Source organism: Salvia hispanica, chromosome 2 (genome assembly GCF_023119035.1).
Source record: "Salvia hispanica cultivar TCC Black 2014 chromosome 2, UniMelb_Shisp_WGS_1.0, whole genome shotgun sequence".
Lineage (NCBI taxonomy): Eukaryota > Viridiplantae > Streptophyta > Magnoliopsida > Lamiales > Lamiaceae > Salvia > Salvia hispanica.
In genome coordinates this window covers 5,999,922-6,027,442 of record NC_062966.1, presented here as the reverse complement: position 1 = coordinate 6,027,442, position 27,521 = coordinate 5,999,922, and the positions used below count along the sequence as shown (strand labels likewise).

Below are 27,521 nucleotides of genomic sequence, written 5' to 3'. Positions count from 1 at the left end.
ATAAACAACTAGCTTGAATAAGGTATAACTTCTTGAAGACTACAAATGGAAAAGACATGAGGTTGCTCACCTGCATTTTGGGTGTTTTGGGTATTAGATTGTCTGCCTCTTTTCATCATGGTTGTTCTGTCAGACAAACCAACAATCAATTAAAAATAACAAGATGTAGTCTACAAAATCCACCATTACACAGTTATAAAGCAGTAATTAACTACAAACTTCAACAATGGACAAAACCCTAACAAAAACGACAGCAATTTCATGATTTACGGAAAAATAAATAGACGATTTGTAAAAATCGTGAAAAATCAACCCAAGGTTTGTGAAAATCGGCGATTCAAAGTGTCCATTAACCAAAAAATGGAACTTTTAACACCTACCTTGTTGTCGACTGGAAATTGACGGCCGCGCGTGAAGGGATTGAGTCTTCAACTGCGAAACGACGGTGGAACGTTGATTTAACGGCGAAAATCGAAGGTTGGGTTGATTTCCGGTGGATTGGAGTAGCGGCTAGGGTTTGGAAATGTGGGGGAATTAGGGGAGACAAAATTAAATCGTGGGTTTGAGTAGTGAGGCGGTTGGAGTGAGAGAGAGAGTTAGTAGATGGAAAATCTCGCTTAATTCTCGCTCCTTCCGTTTTTATTCATTGTTGTTTTACAATTATACCCGTATAATGCACAGAATGAACCTAATAATGCAACACGGGATCAGATCTCTCCTTTTAATCAAGTCCGTCCATTCCATCAATCTAATGGATGATATTAAGAAGGAAATAGATACTAAGGGGGCAATAGGACCTTAATGCTCCCATATATATATATAGGGATGCATTACCCTCCTTATCACCCTCTAGTATAAAACATAGGTCTAATTTAATCCCTTGGATCAACAAATCTGATGGCTGAAATTAAAATTCACGCGGTACATTAAGTTGGTGGTTTCGTACATTAAAGGGCAGTTTTGGTATCACTCTATTAGACAGTTCCCTATTTAAAAATGCATTTGCAAGATTTACGGGATTTATTTTCAGCAACTATACATTTTCCTCCATCTCTCTCTCTCCCCATTACTTCCACCATCTCTCCTCCGTCATTGATCAGTAATCACCCAGAACCCTAGCCGCCGCCTCACTCACCATCACTTATATCGTCTCTCCTCTCAATACTTTTCACACGACCTAGAAGACGACGAATCGGTGACCATCACGACGCGGGAAAAACGGTGTGTACGAAGCGTAATTAGTTTCGACAACGAAGATTTGATGGATAACTAAAGCAGTTGAAATCCCGACTGATTTCAACGGCAGCGTGAAAGGTAAGGCCCAAAATTAAAAATTTTCTTCAAATTCCAATATTATCTAAATTTGAGGAACCGATATTTGATTGTTTGTGTACATTATTTCATATCAATTTTGATTTATAGTGTAGTTTATGTTGATGAGGGTTTCTCGATGATTGAGTGGCCGATTATTGCTACAAATTTGAAGCTTTTCTTAATTGACGTTGCTGTGCAATTCTCGTTCGGATTTAGTCCTTTTTGCAGTTTTTTGGGATGCGAGTATTGTTCATTTGGCGTGGATTTGATTTTACAGTCGGGATTCGCCATTGAAAATTTCTTCATATTATGTTTTGTTTTTTCCCTTTTGTTTTTGTATACTGCTTATTCAACATCATTACTGCATGATCCCGTAACAACATCATTACTGCATCTTATTCAATACATGCTCTGTTACATTATGTAGCTAGATCTGTACATCATGTTCTATTACATTATTTAGCCATAGATGTACATTAACTGATACTACTACATTGTATGTGTTTCTGAATAGGTTCAACGAGTGCAAGAATCGATTTGAGGATGACTTTGACGATGATATGCCCATTGCATTAACACAACGACAAGATTTAAAGATGTTCAAAGATGTGCTACATTATTATTGTGTTGTAGATTATAATGTGCGAAAATTATATTTTAATGTAGACTATAATTTGTTTGATGAGGGGGCAGAAGTTATATCCATTCTTCAAGGGTTTAATAGTCCATGGGGCTAGGGTGTAGTACCAACCTAGTAGCACAACTTTCACTAAGGGCAAGGAGTTAGAGCCATTCTTGTAGTATTCAATTATTTATTGTTTTGTGTAGTAGTCTCTGTTTGCATTCTTACACTTATTAGGTTACATTATTCAGGTTAATTGTTACATTATTTGCTACTAATGTACTGTAAATTAAAATCATAAATATGTACATTACCAAATGACTGAAACCAAATTGACGGATAAAATATACATTAAACTACTACATTCATACATTATTCACTGTTAGGCATATACATTATAAGACTATATTCGTACATTATTTACTGTATGAAATCCTAAATACAAATACAAAACGAAATTCAATACATGTGGTGGCACTATACCCTAGCCCTATGGATTGCTAAACCCCTAGGGCATGATTCAAACTCCCTACCCTTGGTGGTGATTTCATTTTGTGAGTAAGTACTATAACCTAGCCACATGGATCGTTAAACCCAAATGGTATGGATTCAACTCCCACTAAACATTACATCCTTAGATAGGTACATCATTTAGAATTATTCATTTACATTTAAGGCCAATTTTCGTACATTATTTACGGTAGGAAATCCTAAATACATATAAAAAACGAAATTCAATGCATGTGGTGCTACTATACCCTAGCCCTGTGGATTGCTAAACCCCTAGGGGAATGATTCAAACTCCTTACCCTTGGTGATGATTTCATTTTGTGAGTGGGTACTACAACCTAGCCACATGGATCGCTAAACCCAAAGGGTATGGATTCAACTCTCACCAAACATTAAATCCTTAAATAGGTACATCATTTATGATTTTGCATTCACATTAAAGGCCAATTTTCGTACATTATTTACCGTAGGAAATCCTAAATACATATGAAAAACGAAATTCAATGCATGTGGTGCTACTATACCCTAGCCCTATGGATTGTTAAACCCCTAGGGGAATGATTCAAACTCCCTACCCTAGATGATGATTTCATTTTGTGAGTGGGTACTACAACCTAGCCACTTGGATCGCTAAACCCAAAGGGTATGGCTTCAACTCCCACCAAATATTAAATCCTTAGATAGGTACATCATTTAGTATGATGCATTTACATTAAATGTCAATTTTCGTACATTATTTACTGTAGGAAATCCTATAAATACATAAAAAAAAAAAAAAAACGAAATTCAATTCATGTGGTGGTATTATATACCCTAGCCCTATGGATTGCTAAACCCCTAGGAGAACGTAAGTTTAATTCATTCTCCAAGGGTTTAGTAATCCATAGGTTAGGGTGTAGTACCAACTTGATAATGTTATATAAGTACATTACTCACTTATTCAATGTACATCGAAAACAAATCGAATTCATATTCTTAGTCAGGGAACATAATTGCAATATAGTATAAATATGTTCATTTTTAGATAATACTCCAATGATTAATTTAATCATGAATCGTGAATTAATTTAATAGTCAAAGAACATATCAAATATAAGATTCGTGAATCAAGGAGTTGATGATTAATTTAATATATTAGGTGTTTATTTAGGGAATGAAAATAATTCCAATGATTAATTTAATACACAATAGGCGTGTAATTAGGAAATGAAAATAACGCCCAATATGTAATCTTCCTTTTATGCCCTTTTTAATTTTTTTTATTAATTTATTCAATTCCAAGTGGCTTCCATATCAACCATAAGATCGCTCCTAATCAATGGATGTAATTAGTTCTCCTTTTCAACAGTTTTATATACATTAATCTGAATACATCCCTATATATATATATATATATATATATAGGGTTTTGATCTATGAAGACCAGATTTAAATACAGAAACGCAGAACAAAGTCATACGTAGGCCATTTTTAGGTCATAGTTAGTTTATTTTTAGGTCATGCTAACAAAGAATGACCTAAAATGATCTTAACATGACATAAGCCCAAACCTTATAATATGACCTAAAACTACTTAATTATGACCTTCCGTATTTTGGGTTAATTATTGACCATTAGATCATCTAATCCTAGGGCCAAGATTTGGGCTGCATTTCTGGATTTAAATGCATTCTTAATTACACGATCATCTCAATATCTTATTTTGATCATCTCCATATATATATATATATAGGGTTTTAATCTATCAAAGGAAGCCCTTAAGTACCGAAATTCAGCCCAATTATCATCCGTTAGATTTATTATATAAGGGCCACGATTTGTTTTATAAATTGTTTCTTTTATGTCATGACAAGTGCAAATTGGGTCATACGAAGGGTATTTTCGGGAGTCCACATTAGTGGAACCATTGCTTCCGTTATTAGTGGGCGAATTTAATGGGAGTGAATATTAATCCACACAAGAATATAGCTCTTCATTTCCCCCACGCCAGTGAAGAAGTGAGAGAGTGAAAATTTTCATTCATTTGTTCAAAAATCTCTCTAGAAGAAATTAGGGATTTTGCTCAAGACAAATGAATTGTCGACAATGGTGGATACAAGGGCATCCGGAACAGCGAGGAAGGTCGGGAAAGGTAAGTAAGGGTTTATGAAAATTACGTTTTTCTTCACTGTGGCACAAAATTGCTATATTTTGTGCCATTATATGTTTTTTTGGTTTTGAACAAGTTTATCAAAGTCTTACGGGAAAGAATAAAGAAGGCATGTGATGACAAAATTGTTGCAGCCATTGAATTGGGGAGCTCATGTTAGGATAATTCAGTTTGTTCTCACATAAATTGTGCTGGGACATGGACTTTTGCTAAATCCCTAATTTGGAATCCAATTTTTCTGACATTAAAACGATAAAATTAGGGCAAAAGTTCATATAATTGTTTATTTTATGTTCGCCATTGAAGATCAATGACTTGAAATGTGTTATGCATGACATTAAACCTGTTAATTTCAAATCTCATTTTTCTGAAGCAAAATCCCTTAGAATGACATATGTATATGGTACACATGACATTAAACATGTCTTTTTGAATATAGCATAATCCCTGTTTGAATTTTGGTCTTGATTTTGTAAACTTCGTTGCCTTTATAACAGGAGTTACAGTTGTGATGAAAAAATGACATGAAATTGTGTTCTTAATGACGTAAAAGCTGTTATGGAGTTTTGCTTAATCCCTAATTTGGAATCCAATTTTTCTGACATAAAAACGATAAAATTAGGGCAAAAGTTCATATAATTGTTTATTTTATGTTGGTTATTGAAGATATATCGCTTGAAATTATGTTACGCATGACATAAAAATTGTTAGCTTGGTCTAGGTCATATTTAGATTATTTTAGGTCATGCTTACTATTATGCCCTAAAACCAGACTAAAAATGACCTCTTTTAACCGTACAGGTACAGTGGTAGAGAATGTTGATGCAGCTCAGTTGCAAAAGAAAACTAATAATGCAGCTGCAGATGGTGGACAGAGAGGGCGAATGGAATTGTGGACTATCAATTAGAAAGAAGGGTGTGTTATCGTGTGTTGATGGTAGTGAAAAATAATCATAGCGCCTTTTTGCGGCATCCAAACATTATGAAAAGGATAGTAACAACGCGAAGTTCGATGTTGAAAAGATGATAGCAAACTACAGATTAAGCAGTTGTTATTTCATAACTTAAAAGACTGAAACTCTGTTTCATTTTTTTTAGTTTACCACCGATTTAAATTAAGGATGTTTAAACAGTTTAGCTTTACATATTTGGATGATGTTTTAGAAATGACATCAGATGTTATTGTTTCTTCAATTTATATATGAATACGACTCATTTTTTAGTTACAAACAAACTCTTGTTGTGTCATACTGTATGCAAGTTATGCTCATGTTAGCAAAAAAAGAGAGAGAAACGTAAAAATAATCAAACATGTCATGTTTGTGTGTGGTGTGCGAATAATGAATCAATAAGTCAGTATGAGTACACTCGGGATAAATTTATTCATAGAAAATGCAACTTAAAGTGATTGTGAGAATTACTCCACAATGTCATATTGTTGTCAGTTTGTGTCATACTAATTGTATTTTCGAGTCATTACAGAATGCATAGGTATAACAGGAAAACGATATTCAAATACGTCAATGTGAGTATCACCCAGGATCAATTTATGTCATAAAAATGCAACTTTGGGTCATCGATAAATCTGGAAACTAATTTCTCAAGAATAATAAATCTCCATGGAACTTAAGTAAAATGGAAGATGAATGGAAGATCGTTTGAAGAATATGGAAGATATGAAGAAGATGAAATTATGGATTGGTAACTCATATCACTCAGGCTGATGATTAGTTAGTGGAAAGAAGAATATGCAACATTATAGGATTTTCCATAACCAACGAAATCATAGATTGACATAAGTAACCTTTTAGGATTATTAGTGATTAAATTAATAATATCTGAGAAATTAATCTAGCCATTAGATAATCTAATCTGGTGATACCTCTCCATCAATGGAGAGGTAAAATCTTATAACTATCATATTTGCTCTTTTTCATTAAAAAAACATTCTCCAAGGGCAATGTATTTGAGAAGGTATTACACTTTATATTTTTTTTAATGCATTTTGTACTATTATTTTATATTTACAAAAACAATTTATCTTTTTATATACTATCTTTTTCCTTTGGAATGTGTTATTTTTTGGAAGGTAATATTTCACTTTTTTAGAAGGTAAATAAATGATATATCTGTTTCATTTACTTTTCTTTTTTGGAGATACTCTTAGAGTGAGACGGAGTATAACATCCGTGACCAAATTTATACATATATAATTTTATGTAACATTAAGTGTAAAAATATATGAGTCTCTTTGTATACACATTCGTGTATAATTCATATATGTTACATATTTAACTATTTACAAGATTTTTGTTTATATATGAAAATCAAACGAGGACACGTGAAATGGAAACTCGGCAGATTTGAAATCACATCTCTTATATATTTTGATTTTTGTATAGCTTTGAACGTAGTATTATATGCTAGTAAATTGGACTAATTTATTAAAAGTTGTGATAACATTTAGAAAATGATAAAAATATATATTTAAATAAATGTAATCCATAATATAATTGTGTTGCATACACGTGTTGACCATTTAGCCACTAATCTCATGCAACTAATCTCTACGTTGCATGTTATTGTGGAGAATCATTTTGAAAGGCTTTAAATAAATAATATAGTTGCCGACTCAAAAGTGTGGATATATATGTACTGTTAGACGATAAAAAGAGGAAGGAAGGAGAGGGAGGAAAAAAAAAAGAAAGAAAGAAAAATCGAGGTATCCGGGAATTAAAATATCAGCTAGCAAGTATGTATGTACCTTCAATAAAAGATGAAAAAGAAACGAAGAGAAAAGAAGAAAAGTTTTGGTAAGGATCGGTGTTACTGAATTCGGTGTTCGATTATACTGTCAATTATAATCAGGTGTGTATAAATTACACTTTTAATTATACATATGTTATGTGGTTGATTGATATTTGTTGACTTAGAGTGAATATCAGATTATATGATGTATAGATAATATGATTATGTGTTGTCTGATATTAATGGTGGAATATGATATGGGTAGGTGATTGGTGTAATAAATATGTTTTATATATAATATTGAAATTATATGAGTCATATGATTAAAGAGGATCTGTGACAGTCTTGTACTGGATCTGAAAACATAGAGGGACCTTCGGGTCATAGAGGGACCTATGAGTCCAATACAGAGGGACCTTCGGGTCATAGAGGGACCTATGAGTCCAATACAGAGGGACCTTCGGGTCATAGAGGGACCTATGAGTCCAATACAGAGAGACCTTCGGGTCATAGAGGGACCTATGAGTCCAATTACAGGAGGACCTTCGGGTCATAGAGGAATCACGGGCAGATACCAGGCTTGATGTGTCACAGAATAATAAATTGATCAGAGAGGCACATGCATATGAAAATGAAATTATTTATGATATATGTTTTGTGTTGTGTATGATTATATACGTTATTTTGTGGGTTAATGAAGAGAAAGAGTAAATTAAGTGAAAGGAAAAAGTAGAGATAATATTGTTTTTTTTTATTATTTTTATGAATTTTGTTTATGGAACGGAAAGGATTTTTGTTTATTACAAATGGGTACGTCAGAGGGGATGAGGTGTGACACGGAGAGAGTATTATTATCATTATTAATATGATTATTGATGATATGAATCATTTAGTATTATCATTGTATTTTTTATTAAACTTTTTTTATCAAAATATCTTAATATATTTTAAAATTATTGATTATATTACCATTATTATTATATTAATAAATTTTACGTAAACTAGTTAATTGAGTCATTAATTCAATTATTTGATTGAATTTAATTGGTTAATATAAATTCAAAACCCTAACAAGTATAGTTGATATTTTCAAAGAAAATGGTAAGTATTAATATATTAGGATGAAATCAATTTTAACTTTTTCTATTTATTGTTATTGCTTATTTAGTGATTATTCTTAGCTTATTTTGATATCTATATTAATTATATGCAATCGATAATATTGTGTCGTACTGTACTTTTGCTTAACTTATTAGATTATCATAAATAAATAAAGTTATAATTTTATATTAACAAATAATTGAAGCTATCATAATAAAGTTAGCATTATTGTTAGTATAAAGGTGATAATATGGAATATATTTCAACACTTGTATACAACAAATTAATTTTTAGTATATTTTTTAGTATTTAAATCAAATATAAAATTCAAATTTTGATATTTTTTCATATTTTTCAGTATCTCTTAAAATATTTAAGATCAGATAAAAAATAGACAGGGTTTTACAGCAGAATCAGAATCTGATAATTTGACCCGGCTTTTCCTATTTTTAGAAAATCATATTACGTTTTCTATTTTTTATCATTGAACCAAATCTATGATTTTAAATAATTGAGAATCAGATTATTTTCTTATGTCACATTTCATATCAATAAAACAAGGTTGGTTGTAGGGATATTTTAAAAAACAGAGGCCGCGTTTGATATTATGATAAAGTTTAAATATAAAAATGAAGTTCACTTATAAATAAAAACAGACTGTGATGCATTAAGTGAGATATATACATTGTTGAAGGACCGAAGTGCTATTCCCACTCTAATTTTAAGAGTGGAAAAAGAAAAACAAAAACCCCAAATCACAATCATACATCAAATTCACAGCTCACCTAATAGAGTTGAATCGCTTCCCCGATTCGAACATGGCGATTTCCAGGCGATTGCTTGCTTTGCTCGTAGCTGTATTCTGCACAATCTGGTTGGGCGAATCGAGTAGCGACACGAACCGCGTGTTCTCACCGTGCGGCGATGCGGCGGTGCAGAAATCCGATGGTTTCACCTTCGGAATCGCCTTCGCCGCCAGAAACTCCTTCTTCAACACCTCCGTCCAGTTGTCTCCCTGCGACCGCCGCCTCGGGCTTTCCTCCAGCGCTCAGCTCGCGGTTTTCCGCCCTAAAGTCGACGAGATCTCGCTCCTCACAGTCAACACCTCCAGCTTCTTACCGGTACTATTTACTGACGTGATTTTGATGTAGAATTAGTCGAATCATGCTACGGCTTTATCTCGCCCAATTATTTCGATTTTCCTTGTTTGGTTTACTCTTCTGGCTTGGGAAATTGGTCTTATATCATCTCTTTTACTAGCATTATAGTTGGGGAATTGGAAATTGTTAGACTGATGATGCTAATTGAAAAAAGCGGATTCTTAGATTTATTGGCATTTGTGTATTTATCTGTGCCTTCATCGCAGAATGAAAAAATATACATTACTGATTTTAAAATAAAAGTGATGAAAGTTTAGAGAAAATCTATCCCATGACAGTGAAAAATATGTCACATACATGATACATGTCTTCTTTTGATGTGTTTTGGGATGGTGGCAGTATTCGACTTTTACGTTGCAGTAATAACGAACAAGATGGGTTTATGTGGGTGTAACCAGATTTGGAACTGATGCCTTGTAAAAACTATGTATGCTTTGGTCAGAGGAAGGAAATGTTCCGTGTGACCTAATTAATGAGCCATGGAGTGCTACTATGTCGGATTTTTGTATATGCATATGCCTTAATACATATAATAGGATTTTGATATCTCACTCTTATGTAAAATTTGGTGAGTATACTTGATATGAGTTTTGGTACTATTAACTGGGACTGGGACTGGGACTGATGTTTATTTTCGACTCATGTTTATTTTGTTTATCTGAATGATAGAGGTAGAAGAAGAATTCATACTAAACCTTTAACCAATTTCCCTGAGTTTTGAACATTTAACTTGTTGTAAGAGATGGTTGAGTGACTATGTAGTGTTGGAAATCTAATTTGGTTTTAGGAGTCCAATATTAGCCATCAACTTTTTCATACCATGGACTGAGTATTAATTGGTCATCTTACCATGTAAAGGCAAAACCTAGTTTTGTGGGCCCTAACCTTCACAGCTCCAAATATTTTGATTTACTTTGTAGTAGTTTTCGACTTTTTGTATCCTCTATAAACAGTTCGTTACCTACCTAGTGCCTATATGCTGCAATTTGTGTTGCATCCAACTTTAGTGATTTACTATGACTAAGACCATCATTTATCTGCTAGTTTTTAGTTTCTTCAAATCATCTGCATTAGCTCCACTATGTTGAGAAGCCTACTTTCTATCTCCAACTTATAATACTGCAGTTTCTTAAATCGATGAAGCCATGAAGGTCAAGATATGGTTGTGGACTTCGCAATGAACCTAGTTTGAGTTTTTTATGATACAACCTGGTTTCGTCTAAATTTAATCTGAAAGATGGCAGTACAAAGGCTTCTTAAGTACGTGTTTGCAACTGTGTATTAACTATTGATTTTGTCTGTTAGAGAAAACTACACTACTGCACCTAATCAAGATAAGTTATCATCTTTCCAAGGATACTAAAACTGGGGTAGTAATAAAATGCAAACTTATATATTGTACAAACCCAAAACTCCTCAACACAGCTTCAACACAATATCAACACTGTGTAAAATTTCAAGATTTAAATGTCAACACAGTATCAACACAGCATCAATCATTGACTACCGTTGAAATTCTGTTGATATTTTCCTGTTGATGCTATTTTGTGATCTATAGACATTTTTCCCGTTGATGATATTTTGTGATCTATTGACATTTTTCAATGGTCCAGATCATAGTTTTGAGTTTGTACAATATTTAGAGGTTTCATTTGATTACATCCCACCAACACTGTTAGTAGTTTCCAATTAGCTAACTGCATTCTAATTTATGTATCATATTAATGTATTTCTAATGATATCGATAGATTGATCGAGTAAATGAAAGGTAAAGATGTCTCAGTACCATCATATTCATCAAGATATATTTCTATGCTCATATAGTAATTACTTATATACAGCATACCAAACGGTATTTTCTACAATAATAAGTTTACTCAGAGTACATTCTTGTTGAGGTTATTTTGTGATGCTGTTGAATTAACTGTATCTAAAATTAACGTACTTCTTAAAGCTTTCTCCAAAAAATTTCTATAATCTTGTTCCAAATCAATGGTGTTTAAGATATCTGTGAGTGTGCTTTTCTTAATAAATTATTATTTTTATTAATCTAATCTGCCATAGCTCTTATGATATTGGACTTCTAGCAGTTAACAATATTTTGGTTGTATCCTCACCAGGATTCTGTAGGAGGTTATATGGTAGCATTTGCTGGCCGGAAGTATGCTGCAAGGTCCATTCCTGCCTTTGTTGCGAATACTTCATATATCGTGACCAGTTTCACTCTGGTTAGAAGTTAGCTTTTGCAGTACAGTTGCCTTCCCTTAGGATTGTATACCCCCATGTCTAAGCTGGCTATTATCGTGACACTGCAGGTTCACGAATTTAAAAAGGGGAGGCTTCAAAACTTATACTGGAAAAGAGATGGCTGCGCTTCATGCTCAGGAAAATCGAACTTCGTCTGCCTCAACAATCAAGACTGTGCCATCAGAACTAACAGCTGCAAGAACAGAGGGGGAGCTGTAGATTGCAGCATCGGGATTCAAGTGGCGTTCTCTGGCACAGACAAGCACGAATCAGTTTTCAACTCGTGGTATGAGGTTAAGAACCTCCGTCAATATTCTCTGTTCGGCCTCTATTCCAATCTCAGGGACTCTCTCACTAGTCAGTACAACAGTTTCTTCTAATTGTGGCGCTTCAAAATGCTTGTACATTTTCTTGTTGTAATTCTGCGTTTAAGTGTGTCGATTAAACTTCGCGGCTCTCTTCCCCCCCTGGATTTCGTGTTTGTAAATCTAGTATTGTCTTCTGGTAAAATTATTCATTTTGATGTTCATCCAAGAATATATATTACTTGAGACTTATAATGTGGAGCAACAGTTGAAGCATTCTTCATTTTTTATGTTAACCAAAGTTCTCCTATTTTCCTATTCTAAACTGCAAAATTCCATAATTATTTGAATCCGTTGTATCTTCTTCAAAGCCTTTGGTGCAACTCTGCCCGAATCATCATAGTCTACTGCGAAGATCTGCCAATAAATCACCTCTCCTCATAAAAATTCCTTAAAAAACAAGAAAGCAGGTTGTTTTTGGTCGCAACTTTCCCGATAAGTTATTTCCCGATAAAATTTAAAACTGTAGGTTGGGTCGGATAAAAGTACAAATGTGGTAGTCCTAAACCTATTGTATTTATAATAATCTTGCATTTCTTTATGACCACTGACTCTTGCAGTTTATTTACTAAAAGAGTCCACTACCTTTTTCTTTTTCTTATTACGGATTTTTAAGTTGAAATTGTTAGTGGAATCTATAATTTATAAGTATCTCTAATTATTACACTAAAGTTAAACTTGTTTAAGGGTAAATGTCACACTAGATATTACTCCCTCTGTTCCAGCTAAGATGACACGTTCCTTTTTTCACGTGTTTTGGAAAAATAATATTCCCTCCGTCCCATAATAGATGTCATACTTTCCTTTTTAGTTTGTCTCACAAAAGATGTCATATTTCCTTTTCTGAAAAAAGTACTCTCTCACATTAATATAAATATATTATTTTCTCTTTCCACTTAACACACAAAACAACACCTCCTAAAATCTCGTGTCAATCCTCAAGTGTGACATCTACCTTGGGACGGAGGGAGTAATAAATAGTTAAAATGTGGAGAATAAGTAAAAATAATAATAATGTAGAAGATAGTGTCTTCTACAATATTCTCTAACTCACTTTATTTTTTCTATATTTTAACTATTTATCATCATTTTTTCAAAATAAGTGCGAAAATTTTTTTATCATCTTAGCTGAGACAGAGGGAGTAATTTTATTCCAACCATTTATATTAAATTTAAACTTAAAAGAATATTCTCCACTCATTTACCTTTTATACTTTTCAATCGTACCTATATATTTTATCTAAATTACACACTAATCCCATAACACTTTATCAATAACTCAAATAAAATAAAATAATATAATATAAGATTTATTAATTAATATAACTATATATGAAATTTATTATTGACAATTAATGATTGGTGATTCTGTCAATTTTAAAATAAAATAAACAATCCTTAATATTTAAAATTATGAACGTGTAGAAGTTCTCAAATATTAATATACATGTAGTGTTAATTTAACTAATATGTACCTGTAGTGTAATTAAACCAATAATATTAATTTAATTTTTTTTTTCAATTTAACTAATATGGTTCACCTCACTAATTAATAACTAACCAAATATTAATAGAATTAAATAATGTTATTATTCATATCTTCTTTTTCTCCATGCCGCTTCTTCATGAAAGTTTTTCTGTCTCACTATTTTAATTTCTATTCCTTCCTTATTCTATTTTTATAAATATAAATTGATTTGGACTTTAATGCAATAAATCAAAATCTAAAAAATAATTTTTTTTTTATAGTTTTAGTGTAAACCTAGAAAGAGATATATATATTTTTAAAAACTAGTATAATAGGATTGGTTTTGTGGTACTGTTGGAGGTATTTCACTATCCCATTTTAAGTTTTGTAGAACTGTTGTGTTGGGTTAGGGCTCCCAACTTGTGGAAAAAAGACTCATATGGTATTGACCTATTTATTTACTTAAATAGGTCATGGAGAACTTATAAATACCTACCAAGAGTGTAGGAGCTTTCCTTATTGCGAGAAGAGAGAAAAAATCGTGTAGGAGGAAAGAAGAGAAAAAAAAGTGTTCTCCAAGTTTGCACTGCGCAGTCTCGATCTTCAGTTGCGAGTTTCTGAACGTGATAGTAGTTTCTTGAGATGTTTATTTCATCTGCTTTGAAGTTGTATTGATTATCTAGTGCTTTCCTTGTATTGATAAGGATTAGATATCATTGTAAACTTCTTGGTTGTATTCTCTCCTTGGTGATAGCGGTGGGTCTCGTGGTTTATATCTCTTCATACTGAAGAGAGTTTCTACGTAAAATCTTGGTGCTGATATTTTCTATTATCGCTTCTCATTATCATATTATTGATTCGTCCATATTAAGTGCTATTATATTGCGCTCTTATCATATTTTTGCAATTGAGGAGGTTTGTTTATCTGTTGCGCCTTAGAATTAGGCCACCTCTCCTAACATGTTGGAGATGGTCTAAGTATTTACTTATCATTTATGACAAAATGAGATTTTTCTTGATAAACTGAAAAATAGTGAGTAAGAACGAAGTATAAACGTGAGCTTCATGTGTTTTGATCGTTGCTGTAGGGACAAATAAACAGGACCAAAATGTATCGATCAAGCCAAAGTTAACTAGTTTTCTTTTTACAATGGGTTGGAGTAAAGAAAGTGACAAGAAGGAAATGACAGTTTGGGAAATCCACGCAGAAAATTTCCAATACTTCATACTTGTAACTCTCGTGGTTTAAACTATGCATTGTTATTAGCCGGCCTTCAACACAATTTATTATCAATTCTTTCGATTTTAAGAAAAATTATACCCCACAGAAATCATAATTATCAGAATCATAATTCATATGTGTAACGTAGTGCTATCGCATTAGTGAAGAAATCATTGTGAACATAGGCGGATCTTGGGGGGGCAGGAGGGGGCGGTCAAAATTGTCATTTTCGCCCTAAACCAACCTACTAATATACATTTCGCCCCCTCCGTTTATGAGTTCTGGATCTGCCACTGATTTTGAAAATTACATATTGCGATTATTAGTTGGATAAGTCCTTAAAGTAGGAACACAAAAAAGGAGAGGAACCAACTGCAACAACGATTTCATGTGTTGTTATTTATAAAGATAATCCTTTTTTCTTCCTTTTTCAGGAAAATGACTTCCACTGAATCACATGAAACCTGCTACTGCTACCTTAATGTACAATGATACCCTTATTAGCTCCTTTTTAAAGAATATTAAAACACATTTACGGAATAGAACAATGAAGGTGGATGGTTATACGAGTAGTGATAAATATATATCTAAATAAAAAACATTAATATTATAGCTAAAAGTTAGTAGCCAAATTGTCGGAAAATAAGCTAATCATGTGCTTAAGTTAACGTGCCCCAAATTTTCGCTGTAAGGATCAGCTACTACTTTTTACTCCCTCCGTCCACGAATAAGAGTCCCGGTCACTTTTTTGCACTTGTTTTGTGAAAATAATTATTAATAGTTGAAGTGGAGAAATGATAAAGTAAGATAGAGAATAATGTAAATAAGAGTTTTGTCTACATTATTCTCTATCTTACTTTATCATTTCTCCACTTTAACTACTCCCTCCGTCCATGAATAGGAGTCCCATTTCTATTTGGCACGAGTTTTAAGAAATGTTAAGAAAAATGGGTGGAAGAAAGTTAGTGGAATAGGGGTCCCACTTGTATATATTAGTTTTAAATGATATGTGAGTGGAATGAGTTAGTTGAATGTGGGGTCTCTTTACCATTTATGGTATGTATGAATCGGGACTCCTATTCGTGGACGGACCAAAATGGAAAAACGGGACTCCTATTCGTGGACAGAGAGAGTATTTATTATCATTTTTACAAAATAAGTGCAAAATAGTGAACGAGACTCTTATTCGTGGACGGAGGGAGTATAAGACATCTCCTAATACACTAACAAAAAATTGACACGTGGACACTATTTAAAAAATTAAAAAAATATAATCACTCCAAATCCAGCCCACACCAAACAACCCCCCTTCTTTCTCTACCTCTAATCTCCCTCATTTTAGTTGTTTTAACCGGAAAACTAAAATCCGGCGTCTTCAACTTCGGCGGCGACGATCTCCCTTGCTGTGAAATAATGAGTCGACAATCTCTGTTTTATTCTTTCATATTTGTTCTTATTTGTGCATTCTATAACCATGAATTAAATCCTCCACATTAGTAGTACATACAATCAACGCAATTCATGTTGTTGCAATTCTTCAAAATCATGAGGCAAGAGAGAGATTTAATGGTGGCTGGAAATTTATGAGGAAAGGGAAAGAGAGAGATTCAATGGTGGAACACATCATACTGTTGCAATTCTTCAAAATCATGAGGCAAGAGAGAGATTTAATAGTGACTGGGAATTTATGAGGAAAGGGAAAAAGTGAGATTCAATGGTGGAACATAATCGTGATTCGTGAGCCGTGGTGCGGGTTAGAATTTTTTTTAAAGTTTTGGGAGAAAAAGAGGTAGAGACGTTTGGGTTGAATTGTATTTTTCTACTTTTTTAAATAGTGTGCATATGTCAATTTTTTTTTGGTGTATTAAGAGATGTCCAATAAAAAGCAGTAGTAGCTGATACCGATATTTTCGTGAGGTGATAATTGAAATGTCCAAAAATGTGACTTGCAATGTGATTATATCTATTTATAGAGGCTTAATCAGAGAGATTAAAGAGAAAGAGCAATAGAGATAGACAGAGAGACGGCGGCCGTCCGGCTAGAGTATAGAAGTGATGGTGTTTTTTGTTCAAATTTTGGAGGGCAAAAAGGTCATTGCGCGGCTCAAGTTGAAATTTTGCATTTCTTGCCATTCCCCTCCTTTCTTCCCAGTTTTGATTTATCTCTCTAAAATTAGATTAGAAAACAGCGATTAATCCTCTTTCTCTCTCTACAGATTTCCACGGAAAACGAAGCTAATCTGAAACAAATAACGGAAGCACACACCGCACAACGCTTCTAGGGCTGCGAATTCCTCTCCGCTCCCCTCCTCTCTTTACCCCTAATCTCCTTTTCGGCCGGAAAATTTCTGTTACCAGCCACTTTCCGACCTAATTGATTTCGCAGTGGAAGGCATTTTCCTGGAAATTTTTTTATAACAGAGCTGCTAGGTAATTGAGATGCATATATTTCTTTGATTGCGCGGAACTGATTGGGACGATTAAATTCGGATTTAATGCCTTATACTTATCATTCTTATGGAAATTTTGGGGATACTGTATTGTTTTAGGGATAATATTTGACCCAGAACGCTACATGTTTTCTGTTTTGCAGCAACGAACCGATAACCTGCTAGAAATTTGTCTTTTGTTGTTTAATTTTTTCACCGAGGGAAGTAGTGTGGTTTCGATTTATCTGAAGAAACTACAATTCTCGAGTATGGTGGAATCGAGGGTTTACTAGACAAGTATTGGCGGTGAATGGAGTCTGGGGAGATAAAATGGTGTGACCGCGACTTCAATTGCAACGATCCTTCGATGATGGAGAAGCGAAAATGTAATGAGCTTGAGGAAGAAACCTGCCTCTCCACCCAAGGGGTTATCGTGACACAAAATGCCCGTGTAGAGCTAGGAAATGAGTGTACAGCACTCCGTGAGATGGTGATCAGCCAGCAGCAGACCATTGAGGACCTAATTTCTGAGTTGGAGGAGGAGAGGAATGCTGCGTCCACGGCTGCCAATGAAGCTCTCTCGATGATCCTGAGGCTTCAGAAGGATAAAGCAGAGATTCAGATGGAATTAAGGCAGTTCAAGAGGTTTGCAGAAGAGAAAATGGCTCATGATCAGCAAGAGACGTTGGGATTGGAGGATATGTTGTATAAGAGAGAGGAGGCCATACAGTCACTTTCATGTGAGATTGAGGCTTATAGACACAAGATGATGAGTTATGGGCTCTCAGAGACTGAAGTTGATGGAGTCGTCCAGGCTATGACCCGGAATTTCAGCATGATTGAGGACATCGAAGGTCAATTTGACTATGTAAATGAGATGTACCCTCCTCTCCGGTGCAATTTGAATGAATCACAAACCTATCCAAATGGTGATGATGAAATGCCTGATATTGAGAAATATGCATTTGGGGAAAATCCACATTCAAGTGACCAATTGAAAGATTTGGAGTGTCGAATCAATCAATTGGAGAAAAGTCCAAGAGCCATTTATCCTGATGGGGAACCAGTTAATTCAAAGAATGTGCTTGAAAAAGTAATCGTTGGCCATTCTCCAAGAGCTATGAGCGCAAGGAATGGCCCACAGTCGCCTTTTGCAATGGCTAAAGAAAAAGGCCCAGAGTTTTCCAGGTATTATTCTCCAAGGTTTGCCAACAGCTTCAAGAAATCTGTATTTTCCTATATTGAGGAGAATCCTAGGAAGGCAGATTATGCATCAGAATATGGAGATGAATCGTGCGACAGAGTCTGCACAATTGATTCTGTTCAACAGGGACCTTTCAATAATCGAGCAATGAGTTGCAATGCTTCTTTTGCTGGTGGTGATAAATATATGGGAACTCTGAAGGAGTTGAATATTTCCAGTTCTAGAGACCTTGAGATTCAAAAGTTATATGCAAGACTTCATGCTCTTGAGGCTGATAGAGAGTCTATGAGACAAGCCATTATCTCCATGGGGACTGAGAAAGCACAAGTAGTACTGTTGAAGGAGATAGCACAGAACTTGTGCAAAGAAATGTCTCCAAAGCATACGCCCTTGAGGAAGCAATTGGAGACTAGGAAAATTTCCTTCATGTCAATATTCAAGGTAATGCTGATTACAGTATTTGGCAATATTTCTGTTCGTCTCCCCATTATGTAACTCTATGTTTTTGGCATGACTTGCCAGCTTTGTTATATGCTGATTGTCATCTGTTACCCCCATTGATTAAATATGCATTTAATGAGATAGTAGAATGTAGACTTTTATCATGGGGCAGTTTGGTAGGGTAGATGACTAATCTATCTTGGAGTTATATGGCAAAAAATGACCTAAAATGTATGTTCTTACCATGTTTTGTTTATTTATCTTCTCTACAACTGCCCATAATATAATCTTTGAGTAATAGTGCACCTGTGCAGCACAGTCTATGTATTCCTGCTATTTACTAGTAAAAAATTGCTCCTTGTTGTCTATTAGTAGCACAGTACTTCTTCAGTTTTCAATTGTTGGGGCAATCACCAGAAAAAATAGTAGTTTCTTGCTTATTTGCTGTTATCATATTGCTCTGCTTGGTCTCATCTCATCAGGGTCTTGTTATACTTCTCGGCTTGTTGGATATTTACAACATATTGATGAATACAAGAGTTCACACACTGTTATATTATAAAGCCAACCTTCCAGATTTTTCTTTGGAGTATTAACCATGTTAAGAAGTTTCAATTACATTCACTAGTGTAGTGATTATCATTTGCTTGATCTTATATTACTAATGCCTTTGCCTTTTACATATTAGTTTCTTGTCATCCCGAGGATATGTTATCTCATTAGCTGCTGACCAATATTTCCTCGTCATTTTCAGTGGATTGTTCCTATTTTTAGCTGGAGGAAAAGAGGCCGAAGAGCCAGGTAAGTGCATATCCATCAAACTCTAAATGATTGACTTTTGCTGCATGTTCTACTGCTTAAAGGCTACTTTTCACTTTACCCATTGAAATTATTCACTCTTAAGCGAAGCTGCTTATATATTTCACCTGACATTATGCATAAATCAGTTATGTCCAGATACATTACATGGAAACTTGTGACAAACTCTGTATATAGAGCTTTTAATTCTAAGCCAACTGGATTTAAAAGATAAAACAATGAAACATAGCAAGTGGATTAAAACAAATCTTGCACTAATGCTGCATTTGTGCTTATGAAAGTTGTTCTTGTTTTCTCAGGTATATGTTCGGTTTATCAGCCAACAACATTGGCATGCTAGTGCTTTTAGACCGAAGTCCTCGTGTGGGGTTATGGAGGCATCATTTCATTACAAATTCGCAAAACTAAATGGAGATTATCAAAATGGATGTAGTTTTTTCTTCAAGTCCTAGTTGCAGCTGGATTGATCGGGTGCTTGATAGCCATTGTTCGACTTTACTTACATTCTTTTAGTGATCTTGTCAGTTGTCAAATAGTATATGAATACTGTCTCTCCTTAGCAATGTCAGTCTCTCTTAGCTGCTCCACATCTGTGTATATTTCATTTTTGGATGACCTCTCAAGTTCATTAGTTTACTTGCTAAATAAACCATTTTCCACCCTTGTTTAAATTTGACTCTTCAGATTTGCAAAGCGTTATTTGTTTAACCATTTTTATTCTTATTTTCTTTCCACATTTCGTCCATATAATGATAGGTTATTAGGTTAAAACACTGAAAAAAGTGAAGTGATCTCTGCGAAACTTAGATGTCTCTATTGAGGCATCGAAAACAAAATGTGATTGACCAGAACCTACAAACAAGCAGTTCCAAAGAGCTTGTATACTAAACCTTAATCAATCGTGATAGCAAGGCTGTGTAAGAAGCATCACCATACTTCAGTCCTTTTAAAAAGGCAGAATGTGTTTGAAGGGAAAGAGTGGTGTTCGGAATACCGAAGGAAAATTCATTCTCTTCCATTTGCATACCTGTCTCGGCTTGCTGGGGAGGTTGGTTAGTCGCTGTGTCTAGACCAACGTTCAAGCCAATAGATGTGGACTCTGTCACGAAACTGCATGTGTATCACATCAAAGTTAAGGCAGCAGAAAGTAGACACAACCAATCAACATTGCAGAAGAGCTAACTAGACAGGAAAACAGATAAAAAGTGAGAGGTTGAGATACCTGGCTTGAAAGTCACCCCCATTTGAGCGCAAAGTATCGCAAACTCCAGAAATTACCCAAGGCGGAATATATGCATCCCTAATTTCAATACTATAGCAAATGCCTGGAGATGAACTTCTCATGGCTTCACTATACATATTAGAGTCCTTTACCACCCTTCTAACCTATTTGCATCTGACCTGCACAATTCACATGTGCAGCAAATGGTGAGACACAGAGAGTAATGCCATGGAAATTAAAATATTCATCAAGAGTCTGTATTTTTCTTTTTATCTTCCTTTCTGGTAAAATTTAAAGTGGAAATCAAGAGGTACAATCATGATCTGAATAACTTTTTTCCTAGAAGTTATAATGGAATGCTCTTCATTGCAAACATTCAAACAAATAACTGTAATCAATGAATCATGATGCTCTAGGAGTACTAAGAACTTGCCTCAGAAGCACAGAGTGAAGCGTTTTCAAAAAGAACTGGGGAATATAGAACAGGTACATCAGTACCACTTAAAGGGGTGTAAAGGGATCTGGAACCAAAGAAATGAAGAGATTTGAGATGATGAAAAAATCAGATAAAACTTTGTAATATGCAGCTTTTTTTCTTCTTTGCCATATGATAAGTAAATGAACAAACAAATGCCAGATACTAACCTATAATTTAACAAAAAATCATACAAAGCATGGACATTCCTCCCAGCAAACATTAACAGAGATTGTGGAGTATTATCAACTCCAATCAGGGACTCCATAGCTCGCGTCTGCATCGTTCAGTTGAATAAAATTTGTGGGTTAGCTATGGCCATGATTGGTTTGCTGAATCCAAGTGAACCATTCTTCAAAATCAACAGAACAAAAGTAACAGAGATGACTGAAAATTCTGATCTTCTAAAAGCAAGAAACCTTGGATCAGACTGTAACTGGAAATATAAGCACTGCCAGATTCTAACGGCTGCACATTCCTCAACAATGAATACAAACAAAATTGAATAATTTATCCTATACCTCAAGCACCCTATTTCACGAGATACCTTTGAAGGAAAATGGACAGATTTCAAACCTTTCCAAGGTTGTTTCTTTCAATTTCAGAAAGTGCAACTAGGTCTTCTGCAGTGACTTCCTCCACTTTAGAGTGGCAAAGAGGCATAGAAAATGAAGCATCCTGCAAAAGCATATGTATAAGCATTAAGAAAGCATTATTTCTTGCTAACCAGCCTTATGATAGAGTGAATGGCCACACAAAGAAATAGGTAAAACAGACCAAGCAATGCCAGATTGCAACTTCATGTAGCTATATAGAAGAATAAATTACTCACATGCTCTTTCAGAAGTGACCTCAGACTTCTCGTTGATTGTGACACATAGGCATAGCAAGGATGCTTAGTTTTGTTTGGGCCATCAGATATGGTAAACATAGCTACAAAGTGCACTGTGCACACTGCAAATGTACAGGATGGAAAACAAATGAATTTTCATTAAGAAAGCATAGCAAATCCCTACAGCTGGAACAGAAAAATATCATGACTGAGTAAGGTTGGGATGCTTTGAGAATTGGTACTGTACTATTGCATTCTCAATTGAAAAATGATTGTCCCATCCACCTTATGTGCCAGGAGAAGACAACTTTGAGAGTCTAAACACTTTGATTGATGGTTTAGGTATGAATATATTGATAGATAACTATTGTAATTTTCATCCAATGATAAGAGTTTGGATTGGAGCAGCAGAATTCAGAGTATGACAATTCACCGGACACTCAGATACATCAAAAGGTTATATTAAAAAAGATCATTACCATAAAATATTTTACACAATTTCTTACGTAACATGTAGTAGAGACTTCGAAATGAATCCTCCCATCCCTGCTGCCGTTTACTTAGGAAGTCCGATTGCCCTTGAGAAATGATAACATTATAAAAGTGGAGAAAATGAATGAGATAAGAAATTACTAGGAATATATGATCTTAACCAAAAATACCTGCTACTGCAGATGTCAATGTTGATATAACTACATGGGGTAGACTGGATTGGGGGTGCACCCAAGAATGAAATACCCCAAACCTTACGATTTGGCTGGTGCAGGTAGGGTGTGCCAAGGTCATATTTTGGCCTTGGAAACGCTCATGTGAAAATAAACCCATGACATCTAAAGTGGCACAATTACTTAACCTATGAAACCTGTACAACCATTAAGTATATTGATCAGCATTTCAAGTCTGATACATTGATAACTACATATCCAGAAGTGGAAGTTTCATCCGAGCTTTGAATGTTGGGCTGTAGTATAGAGGGGATACATAAATTGTGAAAAAGTACAACCAGTAGAAAAAGAACTCAACAGACATCTTCTATCTCATTTTTATGGAGTGGCAAATAACAATAAAATAAACTCCTTGTTTCTACCTTTCATAAAACAGGTACACATGTCACAGGGAGTGGCAGAAAACAAGCCAATGATGCCATTTAGGGTCCGTGTGGAGTTATCTGACCTAAAACATGTGTGTTCGTATAATATTTTTCCATTATCTATCTTTCCTACCAAACGGTCCCTTAGTATGTACTACTAAGAGATTTTTGTTTTTAACTGGTTTCTTCACTAATATATTTATGGGGAAATCAGGAAATATATTTCTGAGCTTACCAATTAACAGATGATGATGACAGCACACGCATACTAGTTTTTAGTGTCAAATCAAGGGGACTTTTCTGCCCAGGTATATGGATTTCTGAAAGGCGTTGCTGCACAATATTCCCTGATCTATGCATAGGCTGCGCAAGTGGAGCAGAAGCCGCATGAGGTTCACATGAAACAAGTCCTTTTAGAGCTCTACCCTGAAGACAAGAAGAGCACTTCACATCATAAACCAAAAGAGTCCTTTTCTGGCCATGAAAGTTGTGGAGAGTGAAAATACCATGTCTACTAATGTGGAGTTGTATATCATTCCACCCCCAAAGGATAAATCTCGAACACTCTTAAAAGTATTAGTAACACATTTGTCAGACGAGTTGTTAATTTGTCTTGAAGTGTCATTGCCATCTTCTGAAGCAACAGTGCCCTCAAAACTTCCAAGTACATGAAGAAAACAAACATTATCAGTCACAAAAGCAAAGATATAACTGAATGATAATGATTCATTCAGATTAATACATACCATGAGTTCTGTACTTCATGTTTATCTTTTGAATCTGAAGTGAGACTTGAATTCTTAATGAAGCCAACACACTTGCTAGGAATATTTTCCTGCCGTTGTCAATAGACAATATCTTGAAACATTACTAGGCGGATACAAGTCTCTACCATCTCATAACACAATACTAGTCTCATTCACTTTTTGCATAAATGGTAAGTAGGCCACATTCCATTAACTCATTCCACTCACATACATTATGAAAATAGTATATAAAATTAGAACACACATTCCATTTGCTTTTTCAGCTCACATTTTTTAAACCCGGATCGGAAAAAGGTACGACTCATAATTGTGGACAGTGGTGGGAGTAGTAAATTACGTTATTACGATGTGAATGACATCAGCAAAAGGAAACAAAAATTTGTCCTAGACTAAAATTTTGTAACCTTGAGAATTTCCTTTCTGCAAAAAAGCCTACTCGATTTAGTGACGGGAAAGTGTTCATCCAACGTTCTCAATCGCACCGCTTTTAATGGATCAGATTTGTTGCTCTCAGGAACTGCTCCATCAGCATTCCTGAAGAAGGAAAGAAATGACTCTAAGGTATCTATGGTAATAAAAGAAAAAAGGGGAATGCATCCACCTCATGGAACCAATAGAAGTTCCGATATCATATGAGCCCTCCAGTAAATTCTTTTTCTTCAGTAGTTCCCCCTGTTGAGTAAAGGAAGAGTATTAAGTTACAGTTCATAGCTAATTATTGCTGATTGGTTTTTAACAGATACATCATACATACTAAATGAAGGATTTTGACCCATTGTGCATATCTTGAGAAACACAGATGTAGAAATTAGAACCATGTAAGATCATTTCTTTGGCAATGTACAAGAGTGCAGAGCAACCAATGGTGAGTACAAAGAAATTCTGTCAATGATCATATATCAAACTCCATCTATTTTCTTGCTTCTTAACATACATCCAACAACACAATATTCCTGTTTTTTGCTCAGAAATGGATGCAGGACTTTAGTTTCAATATAATATCAATCCTAAAGGGCTATATGTGTATGTGTAGAAACAAACATGCACCATGCAAAGGCATGTGCATGGAATGGGATAACATTGAAGCTAGGTGTCACAATCCTATTTAATTAATAACAAATAAGAGAAGAAAAACTTGGAAGTTACTCCACTATTCACCGCATTTTTATACAGGGCCCATTCAGTTTGAAAGGTTATATCACATGATTGAATTTCACAACCTAATCGTAAAAAGTCATAACCACTTCCCTCCAACCAAAATAATACTCAAAACTTAATTCTAGATGGATAATCACAACACCTATGGGGGTGTTGGTTGGCAAGACTAAATCTTATGATTAAATATGTATCATGTTTGGTTCATAAGATTGACCACCACAACTTAATCCTAGATGGATAGTCTCATGATAATTAGTCATGACAACCGAACGCCACCTATGTGTATTATTTTATCCCAATCCAGCCTCTAAATAGCAATCGGTGAATTGCAGCATTGTAGAGTCTAATGTAAAATGAAGCATGTAGTAGAACATATTTGATAAACGAAGTGAGTATCTAATGCAAAATTGTTAAAAGGACATTGAAAGGAGACGTTACCCTCAACTCCGAGGGAGTTTTCCGCTTCAATTTACTCTTGGGAACTCCTCCAGAGTGAAGATTATTAGGCATCGGCAGCAACTGAGCAATTAATACGAATTGAATGATTAAGATCCACGCACACAAACACAACACAACTCAGAGCGGGAGAATAAATCAAACTCGTCCTCAGTCGTCAAGGGATCAATTACCCAAAAAAACAATGAGTATCAAAGTAAATAGGGATTATTAGTCGCAGTTAGAGATGAACAACAATGGCAGAGAATCAGATTTTTGTATAAATCATTCGAAGAATGTTCGGGTGATTGCGGAGAAGCGGGAATTTGAATGTTTTAAATTAATTCCCTCTTTTTGGTTATAAATATCTAATGGTTTATTTGGATCAAATTAGAATTAATATTTGTATCAATTTATTTGAATAATGTCGTAGAGCAATCGTAAATAATGTAGTTGATGCATTGTTATTCAAAATTTTCAATAACAATTCTTTAAAATTTCAAAAAATGTCAATATATTTTTTTTTAATTTTACATAAGTTTTTTGATTTGAAATCTTTTTTGATTCAAATATTGTAACGAAATATCGATTGCATAAGTATAAGTTGGGATACACATTTGCACGATAACTCTGACCTTCCCAGTATTAGATTAGGTTGGGCATTGGTATTCATCCCAAATTACAGTCCTATGTAAATGAGGTTTCATATGTTTTCTAATATAGTACTCCCTCCGTCCCACTTTAGCAGTCTTATTGACTTTTCTGCACTCATTTTGTAAAAATGATAATAAATAGTTAAAGTGGAGAAATAATAAAGTAAAAAAAGAATAATATAGAGAAGAATCTTATCTACATTATTCTCTTTTTTACTTTATTATTTCTCCACTTTAACTATTTATTATCATTTTTACAAAACGAGTGCAAAAAAGTCAATGGAACTGCTAAAGCGGGACGGAGAGAGTACTTACTACTACTATTTAATTATTAATTTAAGTAAGCATCTCTTGTAACGCGTGATTGAGTAAAATATAAGTATATGGTATAACCATTACCAAAAAAAAAATGATGTTTATCCGTGGGGAGATTAATATACATGCATGCATTGGGAGAATCAGAAGAGAAGAAATCGATGCTTCAATTTGATTTCATAGCTGCAATTCTGATCCGAGTTGACTCACCCCATCCCCATTACTCTCATTTCATTTTTGCCGTTTCTCTCCAATCCCTCAGATTTTCCTTTGATTTTTCAATTTTAATTTGGCAGTTGCAGTGGAATCTCCTGGATAGGGATTCTTCATGAATTGGGAGGGGGTGATTGATCCGAGGTTGTGGATGGAATCAATTAGGGCACATTTCAAAGAGATCTCCATAGATCGGTGGTAGTATAGCATTTGGATGGGGAATACATGCGCAGGTCCAAACACAGAGGGGAAGAATGGATTCTTCCAATCCATGACCGCCGCCGTCTGGAAGCCTAAGCAGGGCGGCCTTCCGGCGCCGGATCAGGACTCCGTCGGCAGCAGTAATAAAAAGGAAAACTCCGTCAATTCTGACTCCGCTGTCCAGAGCACCCCTCCCACGCAGATGGTCATCGCTCCTCAGGAGCCTAAGAAACCCGAAACTCAGCCGCCAAAGCCAGAAACAACCAACACCAATGATACTAATAATACTAACAAGCAAGGCGATGCAGCGAAGCAGCAGAACAAGCCTACACACATAAAGAGAGTGTCCAGTGCAGGACTG

The 27,521-nt window shown here is 34.8% G+C and overlaps 4 protein-coding genes and 1 long non-coding RNA gene across 7 annotated transcripts in view; 4 read left to right on the top strand and 1 right to left on the bottom strand.

Moving 5' to 3' along the window:
• Nucleotides 1-838: 838 nt before the first annotated feature.
• On the top strand, nt 839-2,169 carry LOC125208385. The gene is made up of 2 exons (XR_007174105.1): nt 839-1,314; nt 1,829-2,169. It is a non-coding gene; the product is annotated as an uncharacterized LOC125208385 (long non-coding RNA).
• A 5,093-nt stretch (nt 2,170-7,262) lies between these two features.
• On the top strand, nt 7,263-12,380 carry LOC125205723. 3 transcript variants are annotated; one of them, XM_048104806.1, is made up of 4 exons: nt 7,263-7,408; nt 9,277-9,565; nt 11,725-11,832; nt 11,920-12,380. In XM_048104806.1, exons 1-4 carry the CDS (start codon nt 7,350-7,352, stop codon nt 12,229-12,231), a joined length of 768 nt encoding a protein of 255 aa, XP_047960763.1. In that variant the 5' UTR covers nt 7,263-7,349; the 3' UTR covers nt 12,232-12,380. The 3 variants fall into 3 exon arrangements, with proteins under 3 accessions (XP_047960763.1, XP_047960762.1, XP_047960764.1); XM_048104805.1 differs by having other exon boundaries at nt 7,270-7,408; nt 9,225-9,565; XM_048104807.1 differs by having other exon boundaries at nt 7,310-7,463; nt 9,225-9,565.
• A 4,823-nt stretch (nt 12,381-17,203) lies between these two features.
• Nucleotides 17,204-20,372, top strand: LOC125208510 (myosin-binding protein 7-like). The gene is made up of 4 exons (XM_048108146.1): nt 17,204-17,336; nt 17,500-18,980; nt 19,735-19,781; nt 20,099-20,372. The coding sequence occupies exons 2-4, from the start codon at nt 17,646-17,648 to the stop codon at nt 20,205-20,207; spliced, it is 1,491 nt and encodes a 496-aa protein (XP_047964103.1). The 5' UTR covers nt 17,204-17,336; nt 17,500-17,645; the 3' UTR covers nt 20,208-20,372.
• Nucleotides 20,373-20,559: 187 nt separating this feature from the next.
• LOC125206186 lies at nt 20,560-25,853 on the bottom strand. Its single transcript, XM_048105474.1, has 14 exons — nt 25,782-25,853; nt 24,787-24,857; nt 24,590-24,719; nt 24,165-24,253; nt 23,925-24,075; nt 23,654-23,844; nt 22,991-23,190; nt 22,329-22,450; nt 22,073-22,174; nt 21,876-21,964; nt 21,455-21,542; nt 21,022-21,185; nt 20,827-20,909; nt 20,560-20,651 (listed from the first exon to the last, which is right to left on the bottom strand). The coding sequence occupies exons 1-14, from the start codon at nt 25,851-25,853 to the stop codon at nt 20,560-20,562; spliced, it is 1,644 nt and encodes a 547-aa protein (XP_047961431.1).
• A 1,207-nt stretch (nt 25,854-27,060) lies between these two features.
• The window catches only part of LOC125207157 (calcium-dependent protein kinase 20-like), a 4,002-nt gene continuing 3,541 nt past the window's right edge, over nt 27,061-27,521 (top strand). The window contains exon 1 of the mRNA XM_048106380.1: nt 27,061-27,335. Coding sequence (XP_047962337.1) covers nt 27,174-27,335 — 162 coding nt within the window. The 5' untranslated portion in view covers nt 27,061-27,173. The remainder of the gene's footprint in view (nt 27,336-27,521) is intronic.

Bases quoted from the DNA above. Each gene is read 5' to 3' on its own strand.
- LOC125205723 (XM_048104805.1), top strand. From the start codon at position 7,372: ATGAAAAAGAAACGAAGAGAAAAGAAGAAAAGTTTTG. The intron at 7,409-9,224 runs GTAAGGATCGGT...TCAAATTCACAG, and splicing joins AGAAAAGAAGAAAAGTTTTG to CTCACCTAATAGAGTTGAAT. The intron at 11,833-11,919 runs GTTAGAAGTTAG...GTGACACTGCAG, and splicing joins TCGTGACCAGTTTCACTCTG to GTTCACGAATTTAAAAAGGG.
- LOC125208510 (XM_048108146.1), top strand. From the start codon at position 17,646: ATGGAGTCTGGGGAGATAAAATGGTGTGACCGCGACTTCAATTGCAAC. The intron at 18,981-19,734 runs GTAATGCTGATT...CGTCATTTTCAG, and splicing joins CCTTCATGTCAATATTCAAG to TGGATTGTTCCTATTTTTAG. The intron at 19,782-20,098 runs GTAAGTGCATAT...TTGTTTTCTCAG, and splicing joins AAAAGAGGCCGAAGAGCCAG to GTATATGTTCGGTTTATCAG.
- LOC125206186 (XM_048105474.1), bottom strand. From the start codon at position 25,853: ATGCCTAATAATCTTCACTCTGGAGGAGTTCCCAAGAGTAAATTGAAG. The intron at 24,858-25,781 runs GTAACGTCTCCT...TTTACTCAACAG, and splicing joins AAACTCCCTCGGAGTTGAGG to GGGGAACTACTGAAGAAAAA. The intron at 24,720-24,786 runs GTGGATGCATTC...TTCCTTCTTCAG, and splicing joins ACTTCTATTGGTTCCATGAG to GAATGCTGATGGAGCAGTTC.